We start from the raw sequence: 21,595 nt of genomic DNA, 5'->3' as shown, positions 1-21,595 counted from the left end.
GGCGCCAGCTATCCTGGCGCCGAGATGTGTAAGCTTAGCGCCAGTGTGAATGACGCCAAGCTACGGATCCATTTTTGGAATTGATTTCGCAGAGGCGTATTTGTTAGAATATTTCGAAAAAGGGTTAAAAAAAAAAAGTCGGCCAAACACGCCTGGAGTACGCGTCCACCTGCACGAATCGCGACGCAGATCCCCACCAAACCTTCCAGAAAAAACCCTCCTCCGCGAGCTGTCAAGTAGATAGTACCGGCGCCGCTCAACCCCCGCTCCAATTCCATATACACCATCTTGAGCGTCACACACACACGGACACACGGGCGCACACAAAGCTCGCACGAGGGAGAGAGGGAGAGAGAGGAATCGGAGCATACGGCCATGGCTCTCCGCACCCTGGCATCGAAGAAGACCCTGTCCCTCGCCCTCGGCGGCGCCCGGCCTCTGGCGGCGGCGGGGTCCGCGAGGGGGGTGACGACGGTCACCCTCCCCGACCTCTCCTACGACTTCGGTGCGCTGGAGCCGGCCATCTCCGGGGAGATCATGCGCCTGCACCACCAGAAGCACCACGCCACCTACGTCGCCAACTACAACAAGGCGCTCGAGCAGCTCGACGCCGCCGTCGTCAAGGGCGACGCATCCGCCGTCGTCCAGCTCCAGGGCGCCATCAAGTTCAACGGCGGCGGTGAGTGACGGCCCCCCCCTGCTTCTTCTCTAGGGTACGGGGCTTGTATTATTTCGGGGGGGGGGGGGATGATGATGCGGGGCGAAGTTTAGGGGGTTGGATGGGGGTTTAGTTCGCTGCTGTTGCCGATCTCGGGTGATCTGAGTGCGGGGGATGTGGGTGTTGATCTCCCGGATTGGGATTCGGATACGGCTGGCGGATTTTAGGATTATACTGTTCCTGAGGTTTTTAGTGGGTGGGTTTTTCTCATGGACCACGAATGCAGATTTAGGTGGACCATGGATGGCCTGATTGTGTCGAATTTGGATGCATTTTGGAGTGTGTTCTAGATTAGTGCTGTGGCAAAATTTATAAGATTAGTTCGTGGTACCAGTACCAGTACCAGTAGTGTTCTCATGGTTCTATTAGTTATGTTGACTTGGTGTCGTTTAGGTTGTTCTACTTCTAGTACCGATGATGCAAGTAGCATTTGCTATGTTGTGGTTGATTAGAAAACTGGTAAGGTTCTCTCTGATGTGCAGGAATCGGTGTGTTTTGGTTGGCTATTGAAACTTTTTGAGGCATATTTGTGGATGTTTAGACCTGTATCCTGGCACTTCTATATTATGAATTAACTTAGTTCGTTTTCTACACATACCCTTATTTTCCTGGGGCTACGAGCTATATTGTACTTATTTGTGAACATGTGAAACTTGTTCGTTTTGTTTGGTGAACTGCTGCCTATTTAACCTTGCTTATTGGTAAGATTAATTTAAGCACATCTTGTTCTGCTAGATTAAGGACTTGTTAAGCCCCTTGCTATTTGTTGCGATGAAGCTTATTGGCCTATTTAACTTGTTCATAAGCATGGCATGTTAATCTCTTGATTGAATTCACATGTAGCCTTCTGGTAAAGGTCAGCATTCAGATTGTTAACGAATTGTTCCTCTGGTCTAGAATTTTCATTAAGATGATTATCATGTTGCAGGTCATGTGAACCATTCAATCTTCTGGAAGAACCTCAAGCCTATTAGCGTTAGTATCTTGTTAATATAATTTGTTGTTCCCTCAAGGGGAAACCATGCATTTTTTTTCTCGTGTTGTTTCATGGGAAACTGTGGTTGATGTTTTACAGGAAGGTGGTGGTGAGCCACCGCATGGGAAACTTGGCTGGGCCATTGATGAGGATTTTGGTTCATTTGAGGCACTTGTAAAGAAGATGAATGCAGAAGGTGCTGCTTTACAAGGATCTGGATGGGTGGTATGTACAATTTGCTTTGTTCTATCCAGAATACTTGATGTCCTGATACTGTCAGAAGGTATGTTGTGTTGGTGACAAAATCATTACTTGTGCAGTGGCTAGCTTTGGATAAAGAGGCAAAAAAGCTTTCAGTTGAAACTACTGCTAATCAGGTGAAATATATAATCTACGTCTATTTATTGTTCATATGTGACGGCACAACTATGTCATGTTCTCAGTCTTAAATTAATTATACTGCAACCCTCTTTTCTGAAAAGCACTGACGTTAGTTGTGTTGTCGGCTGGTCCTAGGACCTATGTGTACCATAGGCAAGCCTACAACCCTACAGGCCCTACACATACCATCCTATGTGGCCATTGTTGTTGGGAGTGTGATCAGACCTTTCATATGTATTCATGACTAAGAGATGAAGATATCACCAATATGGTAAAATATGTTCACTAGAAAGAATTGAAAAATATAATAAAATAAGATATAACAAGTCTAATGAAAAATGACATTGGGTTCCTTGTGATATTATAATAAATCCGTGGTTGGGTGCAAATGGGTTCAAAGCCATACAGCCTTATACCTCCCACCTTTTGGTCATTGGAAATTAATCCTGTTAATTAGTGCATCTGTAGTTAAGCTGCACTGTTAAAATAATACCTGGTTTAATAGTGAACCAGAGCAGTCAAATGCGTAAAGTGCAAGTGAGTGCCTGAGCAACACTAGGTGCATGTATTAATAGGAATGTTTCCCCCAATATATATTGTTAGAACTCAATCCATAAGGTAAAAATCTTAAGGTTCCATAAATGATTCTTGCTTACATATTAATGTGTAAATTGCCTCCTACCTAACATGTTATGGATCAGTTGCATGCATTTCTATTTAGAAAATAGCTTTCTAGTTGGAGATAGATGGGGAAGGATAAAGCTTTCATAACCTGCATTAGGATTGGGATAAAGCTGTTTAATCTGTAGCTACTTATTATGTATAGACTCGTGCAGGCTGAAAAGTACTATGAACACAATACATGCATGCGTATGGGGCACCATGAGTCAACAAAGGCACAGGTTGTGCCTTAAAGTATGAAAAAAAAATTGTGACAGGAGTTAGAACTGGGAAAGGCGATACCTTGCACTTAAGCCCAAAAGGGGCACGCCTGAGCAAGTGCGCTGCTCCTGGAGTAGCTTGAGGTGGTTATGCTGTGCTGTGCCTTGCCTGAGCACCTTGGCTTGTGTTTTTAACTACCTTGTAGTGAACTACATATGTTTTTTTATGAGCTTAAAATATGGGTGGTTAGCTAAAATGGTTAATTTCCATACTCTCTCTACAATCTTTCATGAATGTTCTTCTGTGTTCCACAAATTTTGGACCTCTTTGCCACTAATTGGAACCACATTCTCTCAATTGCCATTTGAAAAGTCACATTTCGCTCCTTTGCCACTCTTCTATTAGAGCAGTTATCTTGTGTTGTCTGGTCTGTCAAAAGGCCTTATGCCCTGTAGGTCCATGTTTAAGAGGATGTGTGGACTGTTGAAAGACCTTATGCACTGCAGGTCCATGCAAGCTTTGCTGTAAGATATAGCTGTTACTCCATTAGAGAATATTGTTGCAGCAAGTAGTGAAAATATTTTTGTTATCAAGTTTCTAAGAATGAGCCAAGAGTGTTAATTCTCATAGTTTTGTGCTGAATTGGACTAAGTGAAATTGTGAACCCTGAAGAGTAATATTGTCCTATGTTTAGCAATGCATGCATTCTCTCTCATGAGCTGTTTTTTGTACCTTAAGTTTATGGTTTGGTATGCTTAACTGACCTTTAACATCTTTGCAGGACCCTCTGGTGACCAAAGGGGCAAGCTTGGTTCCTTTGTTGGGGATTGATGTTTGGGAGCATGCGTACTACCTCCAGGTAATCTCATGTTTCTTGAACCCATGGTTCAGTTTTCCAGTTGATTAATTCCAGCCCTGTTCAAAATGGTTTGCCTGAAACTGGTGGCAAACCAGCTGCCAAGAAATTGGGATGAGCATGAGCCATTTTGAGGACCCGTAATTAAATTTGTTGTTGATGGTCTGAATATTCATCACTAACAGTACAATTATTTTGCTCCATATACTGAGAGTATGAATTCACACCGTTGCTCGAGTCAAAAAAGATTGCACTTGGATTACTTGATAGCAACCTGCTCACTTTGGTGTTCTTATCGAAGATAGTTCTTGCATTTTGCTATCTTATGCATTTAATAACCCCTAATTTGAGCAGTGCGTCAACGTATTTCAGAAAGATCAGTTATCATCCTCATTGGTGTTTGCATAAAACATAGTTCTTGCATCTTGCCATCCTATTTGTCAATAACCGATAACCCTAATATAAGCAGCTTAGAATCATATGATTATATGATTCATGGGGTTATGTGTCAGTATATGGAAAAGATTAGTTGAATTCTTGGATAACAGGGCGTGTGTAGGTGGTGAACTTTATTAAAGTATTGAAGATTGCGTGTTATGTTATAGTCTTGGCTGAAAAACAACAAGGTACTCTTCATTTTCTCCTTTCCAATTTTTGGAAAGCCATGGACTCCTCTTTTAACAATGAATGGAGATTGACCTTTTGTTTGCATTCTGGATAGAGCTGTGATTCAAATTTATTTATCTCCCACTATCAATGTTAGTTTCCTTGCGAGTGAATCTTGAGGTCTTCCTGTCGTGCTAAGTGATCTCCACTTTTCTTGGTTGCAGTACAAGAATGTTAGGCCGGATTACCTGAGCAACATCTGGAAGGTGATGAACTGGAAATACGCTGGAGAGGTGTACGACAACACGCTTGCTTGATTTGTCTTGACTGGCTTTACCCATCTGCGCTGGCTATCAGCTGCTCGAGTCATGTGAAATAAAAATAAAAATGGACCTGTCTAGCTGCTGGACCTTGTGTACATTTCGGTGAGATAGACTGATGCAATAGCTGTTGATTTTGTTTGTCCTGCTTGCCTGCTCCGCTCCATTGCCGGCACCACAGCATACTGCCCAAGATAGCCCTTCTTCCTCACCCTTGTGTCTAGTAATAATGCCAAATAATTATTCTGAGCTGAGAATGTTGCTTTGAGTTATTGCCATGCCTTTCCATTGTTTGGGCTTTGCACTTTGTTGGAGCCAAAACTTAGTCACGGGCGTCATCGACCTGAAACTACTGTTCCAACTGACCCGAAACTATAATGACCTTTAAAGCGGGTTTATGAAGACATCTTTGGCTGCCAATCCTGATTTGAAGCAGCAGCAGTAATCTTTACACGAGCTCATTGCTAATGCTTTATGCTGCATCACATGCCCTTAGGGATGGATTGGATTCGGATCGAATACGTATGGAATTGAATTTGGACAGCACTAATTCGAATGCTCTTAGGGATGGATTGGATTCGGATCGACTAATTCGAATGCCCTTAGGGATGGATTGGATTCGGATTGAATACGTATGGAATCGAATTTGGATAGTACTAATTCGAACTAACTCGAATGGTACGAGTATGAATCATATTGGATACAAATACAAAACGAATACTTCGGATAGTGTCTATCAATTTGCTATCCATGGTTTTATAGTAGATTAAAAAAATCATGATACAGTGTGGAGTAAATTATGAGCTTATTGAAAACGATATATTTATTAATAAATATTTAAATAATTAAGTATACATCAAATGAATATCATTAAATAAATAATTCCATAAATATATAAATTATTTAATAAGAAAATAAGTACATTAATACATATAATATAATTTATTCATTCAATAAAATAGGATAATGTATTGGAAATTATTATGATTAGCCACATTAAAATTAATTAAACATTATCATTATTCACCATATATCACTAGTAATATTAGACTAACATAATTAGCCATTTGTCAAATAGATAACTTTTTATCATTAGTAATTAGTCATAGAAATAAGTTTTAGATGATTTCATAGGGTACTTTACCCTTCGCGGATATAGATAGTATCATATATTCCACATTTTTTTCAAATATTGATCTTTAATCAAATAGAGAAAAAATATTGAAATCAAATTCGGATACATCCATTTGACATTCATATTAAAATTAAATAGGAATACGGATGTCCATATTAATTTTACGCGAATATGAATACGGATAATTCGGATTTCCAGACATTCATATCTATCCCTTCATCAGATCCATCCGTTTGCTTCTTTTAAGCACATTCAAGTAATAGATGATGTGATTATTTTTTTCTAGAATATGGATAATAAATTGAAAAGTGAGAAGAACAGTAAGTTATGAATAACACATGCTATGTCAATTTTGAATAGTTAGAATTAGAAATGGCCAAGCCACATTTGATCAATGTTCTACGCACAAATTTCTCGCTCGTAATTTGCACAACGATGGATGATATTAGGCTAGTAGCTCGGGCAGGCTAATTTCCGGCTTCCGACCGATCAATCCACTCCCATGTGCATCCCGTATCCCCTCCTCCATTCTCAATTAAAAAATATTTACAAAAGTTTTCACACAAATTTATGCGATAAAAAATCATAGAAACATTTGCATGCAAAAGTTTGCGAACAAATTTTGGTGAAACAAAACTGGAGGAAAAAGTTTTGGAAAACAAACATTTAGGGAAAAAGTTTTGAAAAAATATTTAGAAAACTTTTAGGAAAGGCTAAAAAGAAAATAAAAAATTATGAACAAAGTCTTGGGAAAAATATTCGAGAAAAATCTAGAAGAAAAATTTTAGGCAAAAATCTTTGAAAAAAAAATCCAACCTAATGCCGGCAGCGGCATGCGAGCTTGCCTCGACGCTCCTAGTGGGGGAGCTCGCCACAGCGTCCTGCACGCTGCCGTCCCTGGTAGGAGAGCACGCCCGGACCTAGCGCCGCCGCTCCCCGCGGAGAGCTCGCCCCCCCCGGGAACCGCGTGCCGCCGCCGCTCCTGGCGCGGGTGGGTGTATGGTGGTGGTGGTGGTGTGTGTGTTGGGGGGGGGGGGGGGGCTGGCTCAGGAGCCGTCGTTCCTCGCGGGGGAGTTATCCCGCCAGCTTGCCTGCCGTGAGCTCGCCTGCCCCGCACACTCCCGCCCGCGTCGAGCAACCGCGACGCGCACCTCGCCCGCCGGAGTCGGAGCCTGGGTGCTCCGTCCCCTCCACCGTATTTGAGAAGAGGAAGATGTGAGAATAGGAGAGGAAAGAGAATGAAAGAGAAGAAAATGGAGGAGGCAGGCTGTCATGGGCCCACGCACATGGAGGGACGTGTGTCTCGGTATAAAAAATCGACGGTTGCGGGCGTGCTTACAACCATCCGCAAAATTAGCATTGGGCTAGTCGCCCTTTGTCTGCAGCCAACTCGAGCAACAACTAAACTATGACTAAAATGCACAGGATTGTGGAGACCCTCTAGGATGAGCTTGATAAGTAAACGGAATATCTTTTTATTGCTCACTAGCTACTCCCTCCGTTCCAAATTGCAAGTTATTTCAACTTTTTTGGAAAGTCAAAGCATCTCAAGTTTGACCAAATTTATATAAAGTAGTAACATTCATGATACCACTAAATATATTTTCATATTATATCTATTCGGTACTATAAATTTTTATGATCCTCTCTTAAATATAAAATGGTTTGATTTTAGAAAAATTGAAATGATTTACAATTTGGAAAAATCGTAAGGAGCCATGAAACCATGACATCAACAAAAAGCTACTATCCCCTTTCTTAAAGATATGGCGTTTAGGACAAGATTAGCACACGCCATGTGTTAAGAATGGAGCGAGTACATTTTACATACTCATCGGTAGTTTCCCCTAGCCTGCATCTTTCTAATTATTCTAACAAGGTTTTACATCATCTTTTTTTTGCGAGTAAAGAGAGAGCTTCATTGATTGCTGCCAAGAGTTTTACAGTCATGAGCAACTAAGTGCTCGATACAAGTGGGGGAACGATGACACCACACTGCAGTGTGATTTAATCGCTTTGCAACCTGCGCAAGCTCATGTGCGACTACATTCTGCTCTCTCCTTACATGACTCAAAACAAAACCGCGAAGACTTTCTGCTAGACGCTTGGCCTCAAGGATCGTGAATAAGCATGGTGGTCTCACCTTACTCGCTTCCTTGATGTACTGAATGACCGCAGCGCAGTCCGACTCTAGGATCACAGGCTCACTTGCCCATTCCACTGCTAGCGCCACCCCTTCTTTGCATGCCAATGCCTCCACCTCCTCTGCGCTCACTGCAGCAAAGATGACTCGCCATGCAGATAACAGAACTTTCCCGTTGCTATTTCGAATCACTACTCCAATACCCGCATGTTCGCTTTGTTCTGAATAGGCGCCGACGACATTGATCTTTATCCAACCCGGGTCAGGAGCCTTCCATTTGTGCTTCAGCTTCTCTATCCCCATGTCTGCTTTTGCTGTAGTATCCTGAAATATAGTCTTCTTGCCTTTGCCATATTGTCGAACCGAGCACAATTCTCCCCAGTACCCATCAAGAAACTTTACTGAACTGGCAATGAATACCTGTCTGTTCGCATGCACAACCTCGTTTCGATTGAACCACGCTCTCCATAGAACCAAGAGCAATCGGCCAGCTTGCTCTGCATCAGAAAGGCTCACCGTATTCAACAGCCATTCTGGGCCTGAATAAGCAAGAACTTCTTCACTCGGCAATGCCCATACTGCACGCATCACTTCTCTCAAACTAGTTGCCATGCCACACCGCATTACTGCATGATATTCATCTTCTTTTTCTATGCCACAGATTTCACATACACATGTCTTCTCAAGGCCACGAGCAAACTTATTTGCCTTAGTTGCTAGCCCCTTGTGCACCAGACGCCATGCAAAAACCTTCACCTTTTGTGGCACGGGCAGAGCCCAAAACTTCTTCCATACTGATCTTTCACCATCAGGGCAATAGCTTGAGCTCAAGCCGATATCTCGTATCTCCACCCCTAATTTATATGCACTCCGTATCGTGAAACAACCAGATTTCTCGTAGTGCCAAGCAATGGTGTCTTCTCGTGGTTCCCATGGTAATCTAATCTTCATGATTTCCTCCACATCGTGTGCATGGAAAAAATGTTCTAGAGTCTCCTTGTTCCATTCTTTTGCTTCATCATCTATCAATCGGGCCACCCATTTCAGCCTACACGGTCTGCGTCTACCAGTAGGCTTCATGTATAATCCTCTAGGAATCCAGGCATGTCGCCAAATCTTCACCTTTTTTCTATCTCCAACACGCCAGATTGCCCCCTTCTTCATGAGCTCTATGCCAAACATAATTGATCTCCAGACTGGAGACACTTGAGTTGGGAAAGCCGTGTCTAGTAGATCACCATTAGGGAAATACACTGCCTTCATTAGTTAGGCACAAAGGCTATTAGGGAATTCCAATAAGCGCCACGCTTGCCTAGCTAGTAGGGCTTGGTTAAACAGATGGAAATCCCTAAAACCAAGACCCCTCTCGCTTTACTCCTAGTAAACTTTTCCCATGCAATCCAGTGTCTTGCGCACTCCATCCAAAGCATCTCACCCATAGTTCCTCACCCCACGAGCAAGTTCTTCACAAAAACCTTTAGTTAATTGGAACACTATGTTGGAATGGCTTGAGCAACTGCCTTGATGAGTACCTCCTTCCCTGCTGAAGAAAGGAATCGTTCTGACCAGGTTGCCAAACGCTTGCCAAAACGTTCCCTCAAATGCTGAAATCGTTTCTTCTTCTGTCTTCTGTCCGGTGTAGGGAGGCCCAAGTACTTCGGCTCGGAATCCACCCTTTCCACTTGTAGTATATTTTTGATTTGCTCTTGACTTTCCGGATCAAGACAATCCCGCACCAGCAACGAGCACTTTTCTGTACTAAACTTCTGCCCTGTACCTTTCTCGAATCGACTCAGTACTCCTTTAATACGTTCAGCCTGCTCCATATTGGCCTTGAAAAAAAGCAGGGCATCATCCGCAAACAAAAGGTGTGATATGCCAGGAGCTCTGCTGGTAACATGCAGCTCCTGAATATCTCCTTCCTGCACTTCTTTCCTCAAGGAGATAGATAGCGCATCAGCAACAAAGAGGAATAAATACGGCGATAGTGGATCGCCTTGGCGAAGACCGCGAGAGGGCTGGAAGGGTTCCTATTGGATCCCATTGAAGCGGATAGAATAACGTACGGTGGTTAGGCAACTCATCACTCACTGTACCCAAGTACGATGGAAACCTAGCTTCAGTAGTGCTTTTTCTAAGAAGCTCCAGTCCACACGGGTCATATGCCTTCGACAAATTCAACTTGTACGCACAGAAATTGTTCCTCTCCGAGGTACTGTGTTGAATAGCATGGATGCACTCGAATAATATAATGGCATTGTCAGTAATCAGCCTGCCTGGTATGAAGGCACTTTGTTGTGGGGAGATCAAATCATGCAAGAGGGGTCTTAATCTGTTGACCAGGCATTTTGATACAACTTTATATACCACATTGCACAAGCTGATCGATCTAAAATCTGATAACTTTTCCAGGTATGCTACTTTTGGGATAAGAACTATTGAAGTGTCATTTACCCCCTCTGGCATGATTCCTGTTCTGAAAAACTCTCGTACTGCGCTAATTACATCTTCCTTCATGATTCCCCAATTGCGCTGAAAAAATCTTGCCCGAAAACCATCAGGTACAGGTGCCTTTAGGGGACCAATCTGGAATAGAGCATCACCAATTTCCTCCTCTGAAAATTCTTTACACAGCAGGTCATTCATATCATCAGAAATTTTTTGATCGAAAAGCTGTACTAATTCATCAGGAACGACCTCATTGTCTCGGGAGTAAAGTTGTGCAAACAAATCATTGGCCATACCTGCCATCTCCCTTTGATCCGAACACCAATCTCCTGATTCCAGCTTGAGCCTTTTAATTCTGTTCTTGCTCTCCACCGTGCTTTTTGATGGAAGAACTTTGTGTTGCAATCACCGTCCCGTAACCATGAGATCCTTGACCTATGAAGCCACATCATCTCTTCTCATTCATCCTATTAATCGTGTGCTTGACTTGGCATTACTCTCCTCATTATTAATTAGCTGCAACTCGCCGAGCTTTTTCCTTAGTTCCTCGAGTTCTTTTCTTATAGAGCCAAATGTTTCCTTGCTCCAGTTATGCAGGGCCTGCATGACCTCACGCAGGGATTTCGATATAGAACCCAGATCAGATTTTTGACCTGCTTTCTTCCATGCCGTCACTAGTTCCTCTCCTAAAGTTTCCTCCCTCTCGCACATAATTTCGTACCGCAATATCTTCTGCCCCTGCATTCTTTCATCTCGTTCCATTCGGAGAAGTATTGGGCAATGGTCTGAGCAGGGAGAGAGCAGGTGTTCCACAGTTGCGTCCTCAAATAAATCGTGCCAAAGGTCTGTAGCAACAGCGCGGTCCAAGCGAACCTTAACATTTCGTTGCCGAGATTGCTTGTTGTCATACGTCCATGGTAAGCCCTGGAATCCAATATCATGTAGGCCGCAAATTTCCAACACTTCCCTGAACGCTTACATCTGCCTTTCTCCTCTTGGTGTTTCGGAAAAATGCTCATACTGCCAAAGTGCCTAAGGTTCTACATCATCTGTGTCATCAAAGAATAAAGAAAAGAGAAAAGGAAAACAGTAATGTGAACTACGGATGCCTACCACAAACATTTGCAAACAATGAAACAACAGGACACCCAGAGCTGAGCATGCTTGTGTAGCTCGAGACGACGGACGGGTTATGGTGTTGCTTGTGAGCAAAAAAAACTGCCTTTCAACTACTGCCACAGTGAAAGGTTCCCCTCTGAATCTGGAAGAAGTGCTCATCTCACAGCTGCATTTGTGCAACCAACGAGCAAAGGAACTTTCTACTTGGTGAATCACAAAGAATACAGTTGGCATTCATCGCATGTTTCGGATCTCACGTGCCACATCCATGCAAGAAGCAATTGGACAGTTGGTCTTGATTACATTTGTACCAATATGAGATTGACAAGCTGAAAAACCTTCCTGTTTCACACATATTGAAATATAATTAGATTTACAAATGACATTTAAAAAACGAATAGCTAAAATAAGATGAATAGAACATTCTTGAGCTAGGATCATATTATTAACATCCATAACTTGACCTGATGTAATACGGACGGAAAACAAGTGCGGTTATGCAATTATGCCTTGATCATTAACTGTGGTGCTCGTTCCCTCAAATTAATAATTGTGATCTATTAACTTGAGCCAAACATTAATACATAAGCATGTGACAATGACATACCTTTCGCAATGAATTGATGAGGGTACCGAGTGGTGGAGAGTTAACTTTTGCCCGTCTCGAAATCTGAATATAATTGAAAAATTAGCTTTGGTCTAAATTTCACAAATCCACCAATATTTGAGCTAATAGTCACAGACCTACAACATGCCCATTTCACATATCCACCACTATTTGTTCTACGAAATTCTCACAAACTACAACCGTGCGATCATTCCCTTTTCATGGTCGGCCAGGCTCACATGTAAGTGACATGTTCATGACCACCTGGGCCTACATGTCAAATTTGATGAACTGTGATTGACATGCGTGTCCGATTAAAAAAGGAAAAGTCATGAGAAGACATTCCAAGATACTGGTAGCTCCATGAAATGGGCACAAAATGCGGTAGGTTCGTGACTATTAGCCCAACATATTGGTAGGTTTGTGATATTTACTCTTAGCTTTGCTGGAAGACTTCCATGAAGTCAACAATTGCACATAACACTGCAAGACATACCTCATCAAGTCTTATATATCCTGGAGGCAGCTGTGGGTCACTCTCCTCAATCATTGTGCTGAGAAGTTTTTCCAAAGTGACACCATTCTCACTTGTATATGCCCATCCCCATTCATTAGCCAAGCTTAGCATTTCAGCAAGGAAAGAGGCATCATGGAGGGGACCTGTCCATAGAGGGCCTACAACAGATATTGAATCTGCATCCTGTAAAAAAGGACAGTTATATACTAGCATAGTTCTTTGTCAAGTATTCAATTCACAAGCTAGCATGCAGAGGCTTTTGCATGGCATAGGCATACAATTCTCAACTTAGCCTCAATGATGACACATTCATTAGCAAAACAAAATCAGGATTAGCTAAAAATGATATAGTTACTTAGATTGTACGTAGCCAAAGTTTGTTAATCCTGACAAAAGGGGAAACAAAAATTCCTGACATCAACAATCAGTAATTAAACAATAATTTAGTACCCCCAAAATGATCTATTGTACCTACTGTTCTGTATGTACAGCCACATGAAATCTGCCCCAGCTCATCAAATCCAAAAGTCTGAGACTGGCCACAACTCTTGCAATGACAAATGAAGCCATAATTACTGCCAAAACAGAAAGGACATCAGAACTTAACATTCCATAATTTGTACTAATCAGTTCTATGATTGTTGGAAAGAAAAGCGCAACACGTTACCTGATGCCATCATCTTTTCCATTGCATAGTTTTACCATCACTCGATAAATAGGGCCGTGATATGCAAAATAGGAGAATACTGGTGTTATGTGAAATCCAAGAAGAGCTGCTTCCCTTGCAGCACCACCTATAACCATTCGCAAACCGACCTCATTCGGATATGGCATTGGACAAACATATGCTCCATATGAAGACAGAGAGCTAAACAAAATAAAACGTTACATTAATGACACAAAAGATTTGTTGTGACTTAAACAGAACAGTACAGAGAAAATTCGATCAAATGCTTAAACAGAAATGTTGACATCAAAGTATTTACAGGGTGATGCAGACCCAGTATCCTTGACAGAAGGAAGCAACTATTGCCACAATAAAGATGGCTCTGTGTACTCTAATACTAATTAGATACGTATTCAAGCTGAGAAGCAACCAATCAATCTCAGCAATTTAACCTCCATGTTAGCCTAAGTAAGCACGAATTCATCGTACTCATGCTGGAAAATAGGTAAACACACACCTACATTAATACATATCACCCGCATATGAGATTAGAACCATACAATGAGCTGCAATAAGCAATTCATTCCAAAACATCCCCTATTTCCTCTTTTACAAATATCGATGAACTTAATCACCTATTACAAAAGCAAGTAAAGCCACCAAGTAACTGACCCAACAAACATACAAGTTATCACTCCACGAATTGACATTTCTAGGAAGGAAATCCTGAGCCATAGAATTCTAAAGATTTTAGATGATACTAAAATAAGAAGGGGATAAGAACTCACCTTCTCGAACCATACCCTCTCGCAGACCGCCAATCCGTGGACGTCAGGTAGAGAAGGCCCCCAATCTTGAGCGCCAAGAGCGCCGCCCTTACGTACGCGGCGTCGCCGCCGAACGAGTCCACGTCGATGACGTCGAAGTACTCGCGCCGGAGGTACCGCTCCGCCAGCAGCCGGGTGGCGTCGTTGTGCGACACGACCCACCTCCTGCGCCCCGCCTCCGCCGGCGGCGAACCCCGCTCGAAGCGGGAGAGGTTGGCGACAATGACGGGGCGGAGCGCCTCGGAGGCGTCGTTGGCCCAGACGAAGTCGGCGCCGGCCTGCGCGAGGTAGCGGAGCGCGCGGACGCCACAGCCGCACATCGCGTCGAGGCAGAGGAATGGGGCGGAGGGGTCGAGGCGGCCGTGGCGGCGGTGGAGGGTGGCCGCGAGGACGGCGAGGTCGCGGCCCGCGGCGCTGTCGCTGCGGTAGAAGGCGGAGCCGGGGTCGAAGGAGACGCCGCGCTCGGTGTGCGTGCAGGCGGGCGGCGCTGGGCGGCGGCGGGTGGCTTGAAGGGGAGGGGAGAGAGAATGGGGCAAGGAGATGGCGGCGGCGGCGGCGGCCATGGTGGTGGCCTGGCGGGAAGAGTGAGAGTGCGGCTAGCGCTTAGGATGGATTGGGTTCGGGTTCAGTTCAGCCAGTGTTTACGCTGCCGGACTGGAATTTTTACCTCATGCCAGTCCACAAGTTGAGTCCAGTACTCCAGGTCTCCAGTCCTGCGGGTCAGGTTTGCTTCAACACATGTAATCACTTCGAAATTTTGGGCAAAATTTTTGTAGAAGTCACATATTTTACTTGACTTATCCATACATCATGCTCTTGGCTGGTATGTTAAAATGAGTTTATTGCATCCATCCAGCTTGAAATAATGGGTGGGTTGATCCGTGACATGGAGGCTACTTGAAAGGAATCGGGACTTTAAAGAAGAGGGTGAATTGAAAACTTAAAACTTAAATGAATTCCACTACAAAGCATTAAAATATAAAAATATAAATTAGGTCGTGCTATTTAGATGTGCAACTATGGTTGATTTAGTGAAATAGTTTTGAAACTTAGAGTCGATCCGAACAAGATACTACACTAGAAAGAAAGAAAGAAAGTAAATGCATTGTAAGTATGAAGCGTGGAAACGTAAAGTAGTGGGTTAAGAAGGATGCAAACTCGGCTCGACAATTTATCCTGTGGTATTGGTAGGCAAATGCCATCCTTAGTCCACGTTGAAACTCGACCAAGGATATGCTCCCAGTACAAGTCTTTCCCGATCAAGGTCTTGACTTGCCACAAAGGCTCTCACCAAGCTGGATGAGAAGCTTGCTACAAAGGTAAGGCTCACCGCTCCTTCTCTTCCAATCACCTGACGTTGTCTCCACTACAGCGCTTCTCCATGAAGGAAGGGATCTCCTCGTCCTTCGCACACGATCGTCGTCGCCGCTCCACACCAAGTCGGAGGGTCCCCAAGGTGCTGGCGCACCTAGCTTACAATGGTGGTTCAATCCTTGAACCAATCACAAGGTAGCATCACCTTGCACACGCTTGCTCTAAGCCTATCCTAGCACTAATCACTCTCTAAGCTTGTGCTAAGACTTGAATTATCACTTTTGCACTTTTCATGGCATGGATGCGTTCTTGATGGGTCTTGGTCTTCAATGGTTGTATGGACACATCAACAACTCTAAATGTGTGAGTAAAGGGGTATAAATAGCCCATGGACCTCAAAGAGCCGTTGCTCCAACGGCTAGAAAAACAGTGACCATCGAATGATGATAGTAACTTTGGGTAGGCATCGGATCATCCGGTGCCCCTGCTGACGCATATAGCCATTGGACCCCTCTGTCCAAAATTACTCTGATGCTTCATCCGATGCCTATCGGATCATCCTGTGCTAAAAAGGATTTCCTCGAAAACCTTCTGGATGATTTTAAAGTAAATATGCTTAGTCTGATGGCCACCTCTTCGTAGGAGTTATCATCCTATGCTTCATTCTTCCATGCCTTCCCTTCACTGATTCATCCGATGCTATCAAAAAGTAGGCCATCGGATCATCCGGTGATCTTGTTCATGTACAACCACTAATATAGTCATTAGATGATCCGATGTCTTTGGCCGACATTCATTGAATCATCCGGTGCTCTAGGTTTTGCTTGTGCGTGTTGTACCAATTGCTCCGACGCTTGCTTCGATGGACCATCGGATCATCCGGTCCTTCATGTTTTTCTGAGTTGAATACCGCCATTTGAACACCATGAATACCGTCACTTGGATGTTCTAGAATTATTTGGACTTTCTCTGTTATTTGGACAGTTGAATACTTTAAAATAATCCTAGATACCACGGTTTGAACACTTGCAGTGTGGATCTAGGACCCAGGCTGGGGGGGTTGCAGCCCGGGTCCGGTCCACGTGATGTCCTGCCTAAAAAATATGATCTTGATTGGAGAAAAAGAGGTTCAGGAGGGAAGATTAGACTGTTTTGGACACAAAGTAGCAATTCAGCCTGGGGCGCAACCCCATTCTAGATCCGTCCTAAACACTTGAATACCATGATTTGGATCTTGTGAATATCATGATTTGGATTTTGACATGGTTTGGTTTGCATTTCTTAGGACCTATAAAACCTACAAGGCACATGCATGGTTGATAAACCATTAGTCCTAATAACTATATTGTCACTCAATCAATAAAATCATAAACTATAGCATGGAGCCATGTTTCTTATACTGCTAAATAGCCTATATTGTCACTCAATCAATAAAATCATAAACTATAGCATGGAGCCATGTTTCTTACACTGCTAAATAGCCTGATGGAATAGCCTTCAAACCACCTGATTGTTGAGAACTTAATTCAAATAATCAAGATGAAGGTTGCCCCTTCTCCTGAAATGTGGAATGAAAACCACAGCCTCTTCTTCTTAGCCCAATTGCTACAGGCATTGAAGAGTCGAGCCGGACCTGAAAAAGATGCATACAAGTTATAAGAAAAAAAGAAACAAGATATATCTGGAGTCCATCTATATTGACTCTCGAGAGAGCTCAAATGTGATGGTATTGAGATTAAATTTGGTAAGCTGGTTATCCACTTACAGAAAATCAAATTTTGTTAGTTGCTTTGAAGATCGTTGACAAGAGCAAGATAACTGATACGATCCTGTTAGCTTAATTTATTGGAGTTTGAGCCATGAGCAAATTTGGTAGAAAATCAGTTTGGATGGCAAAAAATAAGTAAGGGACTCTTGGAAATGACTACGATTGAAGATATTATCACAAAACCTCAAGTCAAATAATCATTTTCATAGAACTATGCTTCAATTTACATTCTCATGACTATCTTTCAAAAGAACATTGCAAAAGCTACACTTCTATTATGATGCAAAACCACAAATTTCTTGTTGTCAACACTCAGGAACCTAGTGAAAATACAGTTTGGTTTTAATTATTGGTTCTTCTACATTACTTACTACCTCACTGTTACTAATTGGACATTAATCTTTACGAGACATGCTGAAAAAGGAGCTAAGAGAAATCCTTGGAATTAAAAAAAACATCTGACCATTGATTTTATAAACCCAATCATTGTTAGTCCAGACCTGAATTTTACCGCTGGCCAGACCATAAGATAAGTCTAGTTTTGCCTGTCTAAGTTAATAAATATTATATCACACATATGACAAAATTATCGATAAACATGCCCTTGGTAGGTTAAATATCACACATATGACTAAAGTGGTGAATAAAAGCATGTCCTTGGTTTCAAGTTGAAAGAATTAGAGGATCACAACAAATAAAAAGAGTTATGGCAAACGACAAGGAAAGAAGATATTATCCATTCACTTAGGTTATTATCGGGAATAGAATCCCAGTACCCATAGGAAGGAAGAAGACGGACTCCTACTAGGATTCCTTTGTAATCCTACTAGAGCTCATACCATGTGGACTCCTACCTTGTAACCGACTAGTAATCCCGCCCCCTGGAGTATATAAAGGAGGGCAGGGGTTCTTAGATCGGTAGGCGAAGACCTCATAGAACCACAATAGAGGACCAAATCCTCAACACGAAACAACACCCAAGCGCAGGGTGCAATATACAACACCCCAAACAGGATGTAGGGTATTACGCTACTTTGACGGTCCGAACCTGTATAAATCTATATCTTGTGTTCCCGCTTTTACCTTCGAGTTACACGTCCGACGATTCCCCACCAACCAATCTACTATCTCGGGATACCCCTCGGTAGGTTGTCGGGTATAAAACACCGACAATTATATAATCTCATATCTCAAAAACCACATGATTCAATCTGCATGAAGTTTGGCAGGCATAGTTCTGAAAATTTCTCAAACAACTCTGTTACAACTTCTTCCTTGAAAAAAGAAGCCAAACTGCTGTAAAATGACAGAGTACCAGCTCACCGGAAGCTGGAAACGAAGCAACATTATTGAACTGAGACGCACAAGTGGCTTCCCTCCAACTAGCTTCTTCTTTATGCTGGCTTTTGCCCAAGCAAGCTATGCCATATGGACCATAATACATCCTTTTACGTTAACACCAGCATATAAGCAGTGCTAAAGGGCCCACAATCCCACATTACCTTTTGAGTTAGCACATACACAAGTCGTACAAATCGAATTAAGCTTTAACATACAGCTTGTAGCTAGTTTACTAACAATAAGTAAAATCATATACACTCTGACAGCACATGCATTTATTTACAAATTCACAGGCATATACAGCCCAGATGCACATAATTTACAGCTTAATTTCCGAGACTACCGGTCCTGAGACATCACATAACCTTAATCCTCAACAATGTCTTCAGCAATCTCTAGCCAAATTCCCCTGAACACCTCCATGATAACTCCATGGTACTCCCTGGAATTCAGGGACAAATAGCACTCGAGAAGTTCCTCCATGTCCTCCGGCGTCTGCACCTTGTTCTCAGCGATCATCTCCACCATGCTCTCTCTGAAATCCCTGGGCGGGTCCGTCGATGCCTTCACGACGGCGAAGCTCCTCCTCGCAACACTTCTCCGATGACCACTAGCACTCGTAGTGCTGACCCTACCACCACTGATAGCATGTACCCTTCTGCTCCTCAGCCTCGGTGAGCTCGGGCACGTACTGCTTATTGATCCGGTAGGCGCTGGCCTGGTGCGAATTGGACGTAGCTGCAAGTCTTGAAACTCGTTGGCTTCGACAACGATGGCGCTTGCAGTCGATGTTGGTGAGCGATGGTGGTGATGATGATGGCCTCTGGGGAATTGGATATCCGATGCCTTTGGATTAAGATGAAGAGTGGAGGGGCGAAGCTTCTCAAGTGACATTTGCTTTGTGTTCATGTAGTGGTAGGATCTGTGTGGCGATAATGGAAGAGGCTTTGGAGTGGTGGTTCCATGGTAGTAGTGGCTTGATCTCTTGGAGTTTCTTGTTGTTTCGATGTTTCTTTGGCTTGGTGGCCTCGGCCTCTTCATGTCCCTCAGCTTGTAGAACCATGAATTTGGCATGAGATGGGATAGTTTGAACCTATGGTGGTTGCTCATCTCTCTCTCTAGTAAGGTGTGGTGTGCAGCATGGGGCAATGCCTGAGAGGGGAAGGCTGTCTATATATCTTGTAATGGTGGCAATATAATAGGAGGTACGTGGTTGTGAGCTGAAGAATCTGAGATGATAAAAATGTGCACAATTGCAAACACGCTTGCAAGTTGGCACAATAGGAAAGGAACCACAGTTCATATGTATAACATAGTACCATTTGGGTAGCAAGTCTTTTCAAAAATTAATTCGAAGCTGTCAGTACCTTTGCAAACGGTTTCGGGCGTCGTACTGGTTTCATCATTATGATTTTGTAGTTGCAATGATGTGCAAACTTCTACCGCGATTATGAAGCTGAAATAGTACACTTTGGAGAAACAGCAGAAGACTTTAGCAGCTTGAAAGTTGCTGAGGGAAATCAAGTGTGGGCCAAATGGTCCTAGTTGATTGCATGCTACACATGAAAGGAAAGCGAGATATACTTGTTTATGGGGTGGGCAACTTATGAAATGGTATAAACTAGGTCGAAAACTGCACTTTGTGTTATTAAATGTAGCTCTAATACTCATTACCCTGACTTTTTAGAGCACGGTCACATTAGCCTTTGCCGCAGGAGCAACTTTACAGCAAAGCACATGAATATTCTCTCACTTTTTCTAAAATGAACCACTGTTGCGTTGTGAGAACTTCCTTTGCTGTAGGATGTATCCTTGTTTCTCTTTACGATTTAAATAAGGGAAACATTAGATTGTGCCATTGTGTCAAATATGGTATCCATATTTATTGTTGCTTCTGTAATATTTAGAGTTTTAGACTCATGTCATCATGTGTAAAATTTATTTCATTTATACCACTGATGCACCTTTTCATCTGGCATTAATCAAAAGAAGTTTTGACTCAATAATTGTTACGGCAGCAGCAAATGGAATAAGTTTATACAATGATAGTATGAGTATATATGAATATTACAAAGACAATGTCAAATACCAAAACCGTAATTGGCACAGTAGCACAAACCTAATTTTTCATTTTTGCATTGCAACATATTAGTACCAGATGTGTGGGCACCAACGAAGTATGGTAGAATCAGCCATATAAGGATACTATTAAGATAAAAGGGTACATGTTAGATTACGATATATGTTCTACACTCGAATATCTTTCTATAGAAAGGGGTAAACTCCTGAGACTGAGGACGACTCCAGGTTGGAAAAGCCTCGAACCCAGCAACAAATCAAGTTAGAGACCAATTCCCCTTGACTATATAATCAATAGATTGGGGTTAGCCCAAGAGAACGAACAAAGACATAAGAGAGGCAATGCAACCAGCAACTAGAAGCCCAGGGTTCATAGTGCTACCATGCCACAAGACCCCGCTAAGTAGTCCTAGCCTAGACATACCACATTATAATCATATTTGTAAAACAATATAGCTCCAGCAGGACATTGAGCTATTACCCAATCGGAACCTGAACCTGTATAGATTGTTTGTCCACTCTTATTGATGATTTTCAATTGTCATTTATTCATCACAATTGATGAAAGAGAAATCGGGATCCATAACATGGAAAATCCATCTTCCAGCTTGGAACAGTTTTTCCTATAGCTGCAAACATTTTCCTTCTTTTGTATGAAACATTTTCCTAGAATATTTCTATGTTTATTTGTAATAATTTTTCTAGTTCTAGAACATTTTCCCCTTTTACTTGAAATAATTTATGTATATAGGGAAGTCTCCTAATCTATATACTTAGCCTGTAATCAATATTTGGAGAGAATTTAAACTAACATTGCATGCACCACACCTGAAAACCATTTTTATAGTAGTGGCGAGAACAATGCTTGATTCGTGGGTTTTGAGAAATACA

At 42.6% G+C, this 21,595-nt stretch overlaps 4 protein-coding genes across 4 annotated transcripts; 1 reads left to right on the top strand and 3 right to left on the bottom strand.

Annotated features, from left to right (window-relative positions):
- Nucleotides 1-265: 265 nt before the first annotated feature.
- LOC117850226 (superoxide dismutase [Mn] 3.1, mitochondrial) lies at nt 266-5,011 on the top strand. Its single transcript, XM_034732036.2, has 6 exons — nt 266-679; nt 1,647-1,693; nt 1,794-1,919; nt 2,015-2,071; nt 3,739-3,816; nt 4,644-5,011. Exons 1-6 carry the CDS (start codon nt 376-378, stop codon nt 4,734-4,736), a joined length of 705 nt encoding a protein of 234 aa, XP_034587927.1. The 5' UTR covers nt 266-375; the 3' UTR covers nt 4,737-5,011.
- Nucleotides 5,012-7,792: 2,781 nt separating this feature from the next.
- On the bottom strand, nt 7,793-8,320 carry LOC140222213 (uncharacterized). Its single transcript, XM_072292401.1, has one exon. It carries the CDS (start codon nt 8,318-8,320, stop codon nt 7,793-7,795), a length of 528 nt encoding a protein of 175 aa, XP_072148502.1.
- A 3,087-nt stretch (nt 8,321-11,407) lies between these two features.
- LOC117850736 (uncharacterized) lies at nt 11,408-14,833 on the bottom strand. Its single transcript, XM_034732596.2, has 6 exons — nt 14,164-14,833; nt 13,376-13,576; nt 13,184-13,283; nt 12,688-12,891; nt 12,192-12,254; nt 11,408-11,926 (listed from the first exon to the last, which is right to left on the bottom strand). The coding sequence occupies exons 1-6, from the start codon at nt 14,763-14,765 to the stop codon at nt 11,819-11,821; spliced, it is 1,278 nt and encodes a 425-aa protein (XP_034588487.1). The 5' UTR covers nt 14,766-14,833; the 3' UTR covers nt 11,408-11,818.
- Nucleotides 14,834-18,802: 3,969 nt separating this feature from the next.
- LOC117850424 (transcription repressor OFP1) lies at nt 18,803-20,022 on the bottom strand. The gene has a single exon (XM_034732252.2). The coding sequence runs from the start codon at nt 19,733-19,735 to the stop codon at nt 18,992-18,994; it is 744 nt and encodes a 247-aa protein (XP_034588143.1). The 5' UTR covers nt 19,736-20,022; the 3' UTR covers nt 18,803-18,991.
- Nucleotides 20,023-21,595: the final 1,573 nt, after the last annotated feature.

This window comes from Setaria viridis, chromosome 3 (assembly GCF_005286985.2).
Source record: "Setaria viridis chromosome 3, Setaria_viridis_v4.0, whole genome shotgun sequence".
In the NCBI taxonomy this organism is placed as follows: Eukaryota; Viridiplantae; Streptophyta; class Magnoliopsida; order Poales; family Poaceae; genus Setaria; species Setaria viridis.
This window is presented reverse-complemented; position numbering and strand designations above follow the sequence as displayed.

Coding starts and splice junctions, on each gene's coding strand:
- LOC117850226 (XM_034732036.2), top strand. CDS start 376: ATGGCTCTCCGCACCCTGGCATCGAAGAAGACCCTGTCCCTCGCCCTC. Junction 1,694..1,793: donor AGAACCTCAAGCCTATTAGC/GTTAGTATCTTG, acceptor GATGTTTTACAG/GAAGGTGGTGGTGAGCCACC. Junction 2,072..3,738: donor TTGAAACTACTGCTAATCAG/GTGAAATATATA, acceptor ACATCTTTGCAG/GACCCTCTGGTGACCAAAGG.
- LOC117850736 (XM_034732596.2), bottom strand. CDS start 14,765: ATGGCCGCCGCCGCCGCCGCCATCTCCTTGCCCCATTCTCTCTCCCCT. Junction 12,892..13,183: donor GTGGCTGTACATACAGAACA/GTAGGTACAATA, acceptor CCTTTTTTACAG/GATGCAGATTCAATATCTGT. Junction 11,927..12,191: donor TCATCAATTCATTGCGAAAG/GTATGTCATTGT, acceptor TGTGTGAAACAG/GAAGGTTTTTCAGCTTGTCA.
- LOC117850424 (XM_034732252.2), bottom strand. CDS start 19,735: ATGAGCAACCACCATAGGTTCAAACTATCCCATCTCATGCCAAATTCA.
- LOC140222213 (XM_072292401.1), bottom strand. CDS start 8,320: ATGGGGATAGAGAAGCTGAAGCACAAATGGAAGGCTCCTGACCCGGGT.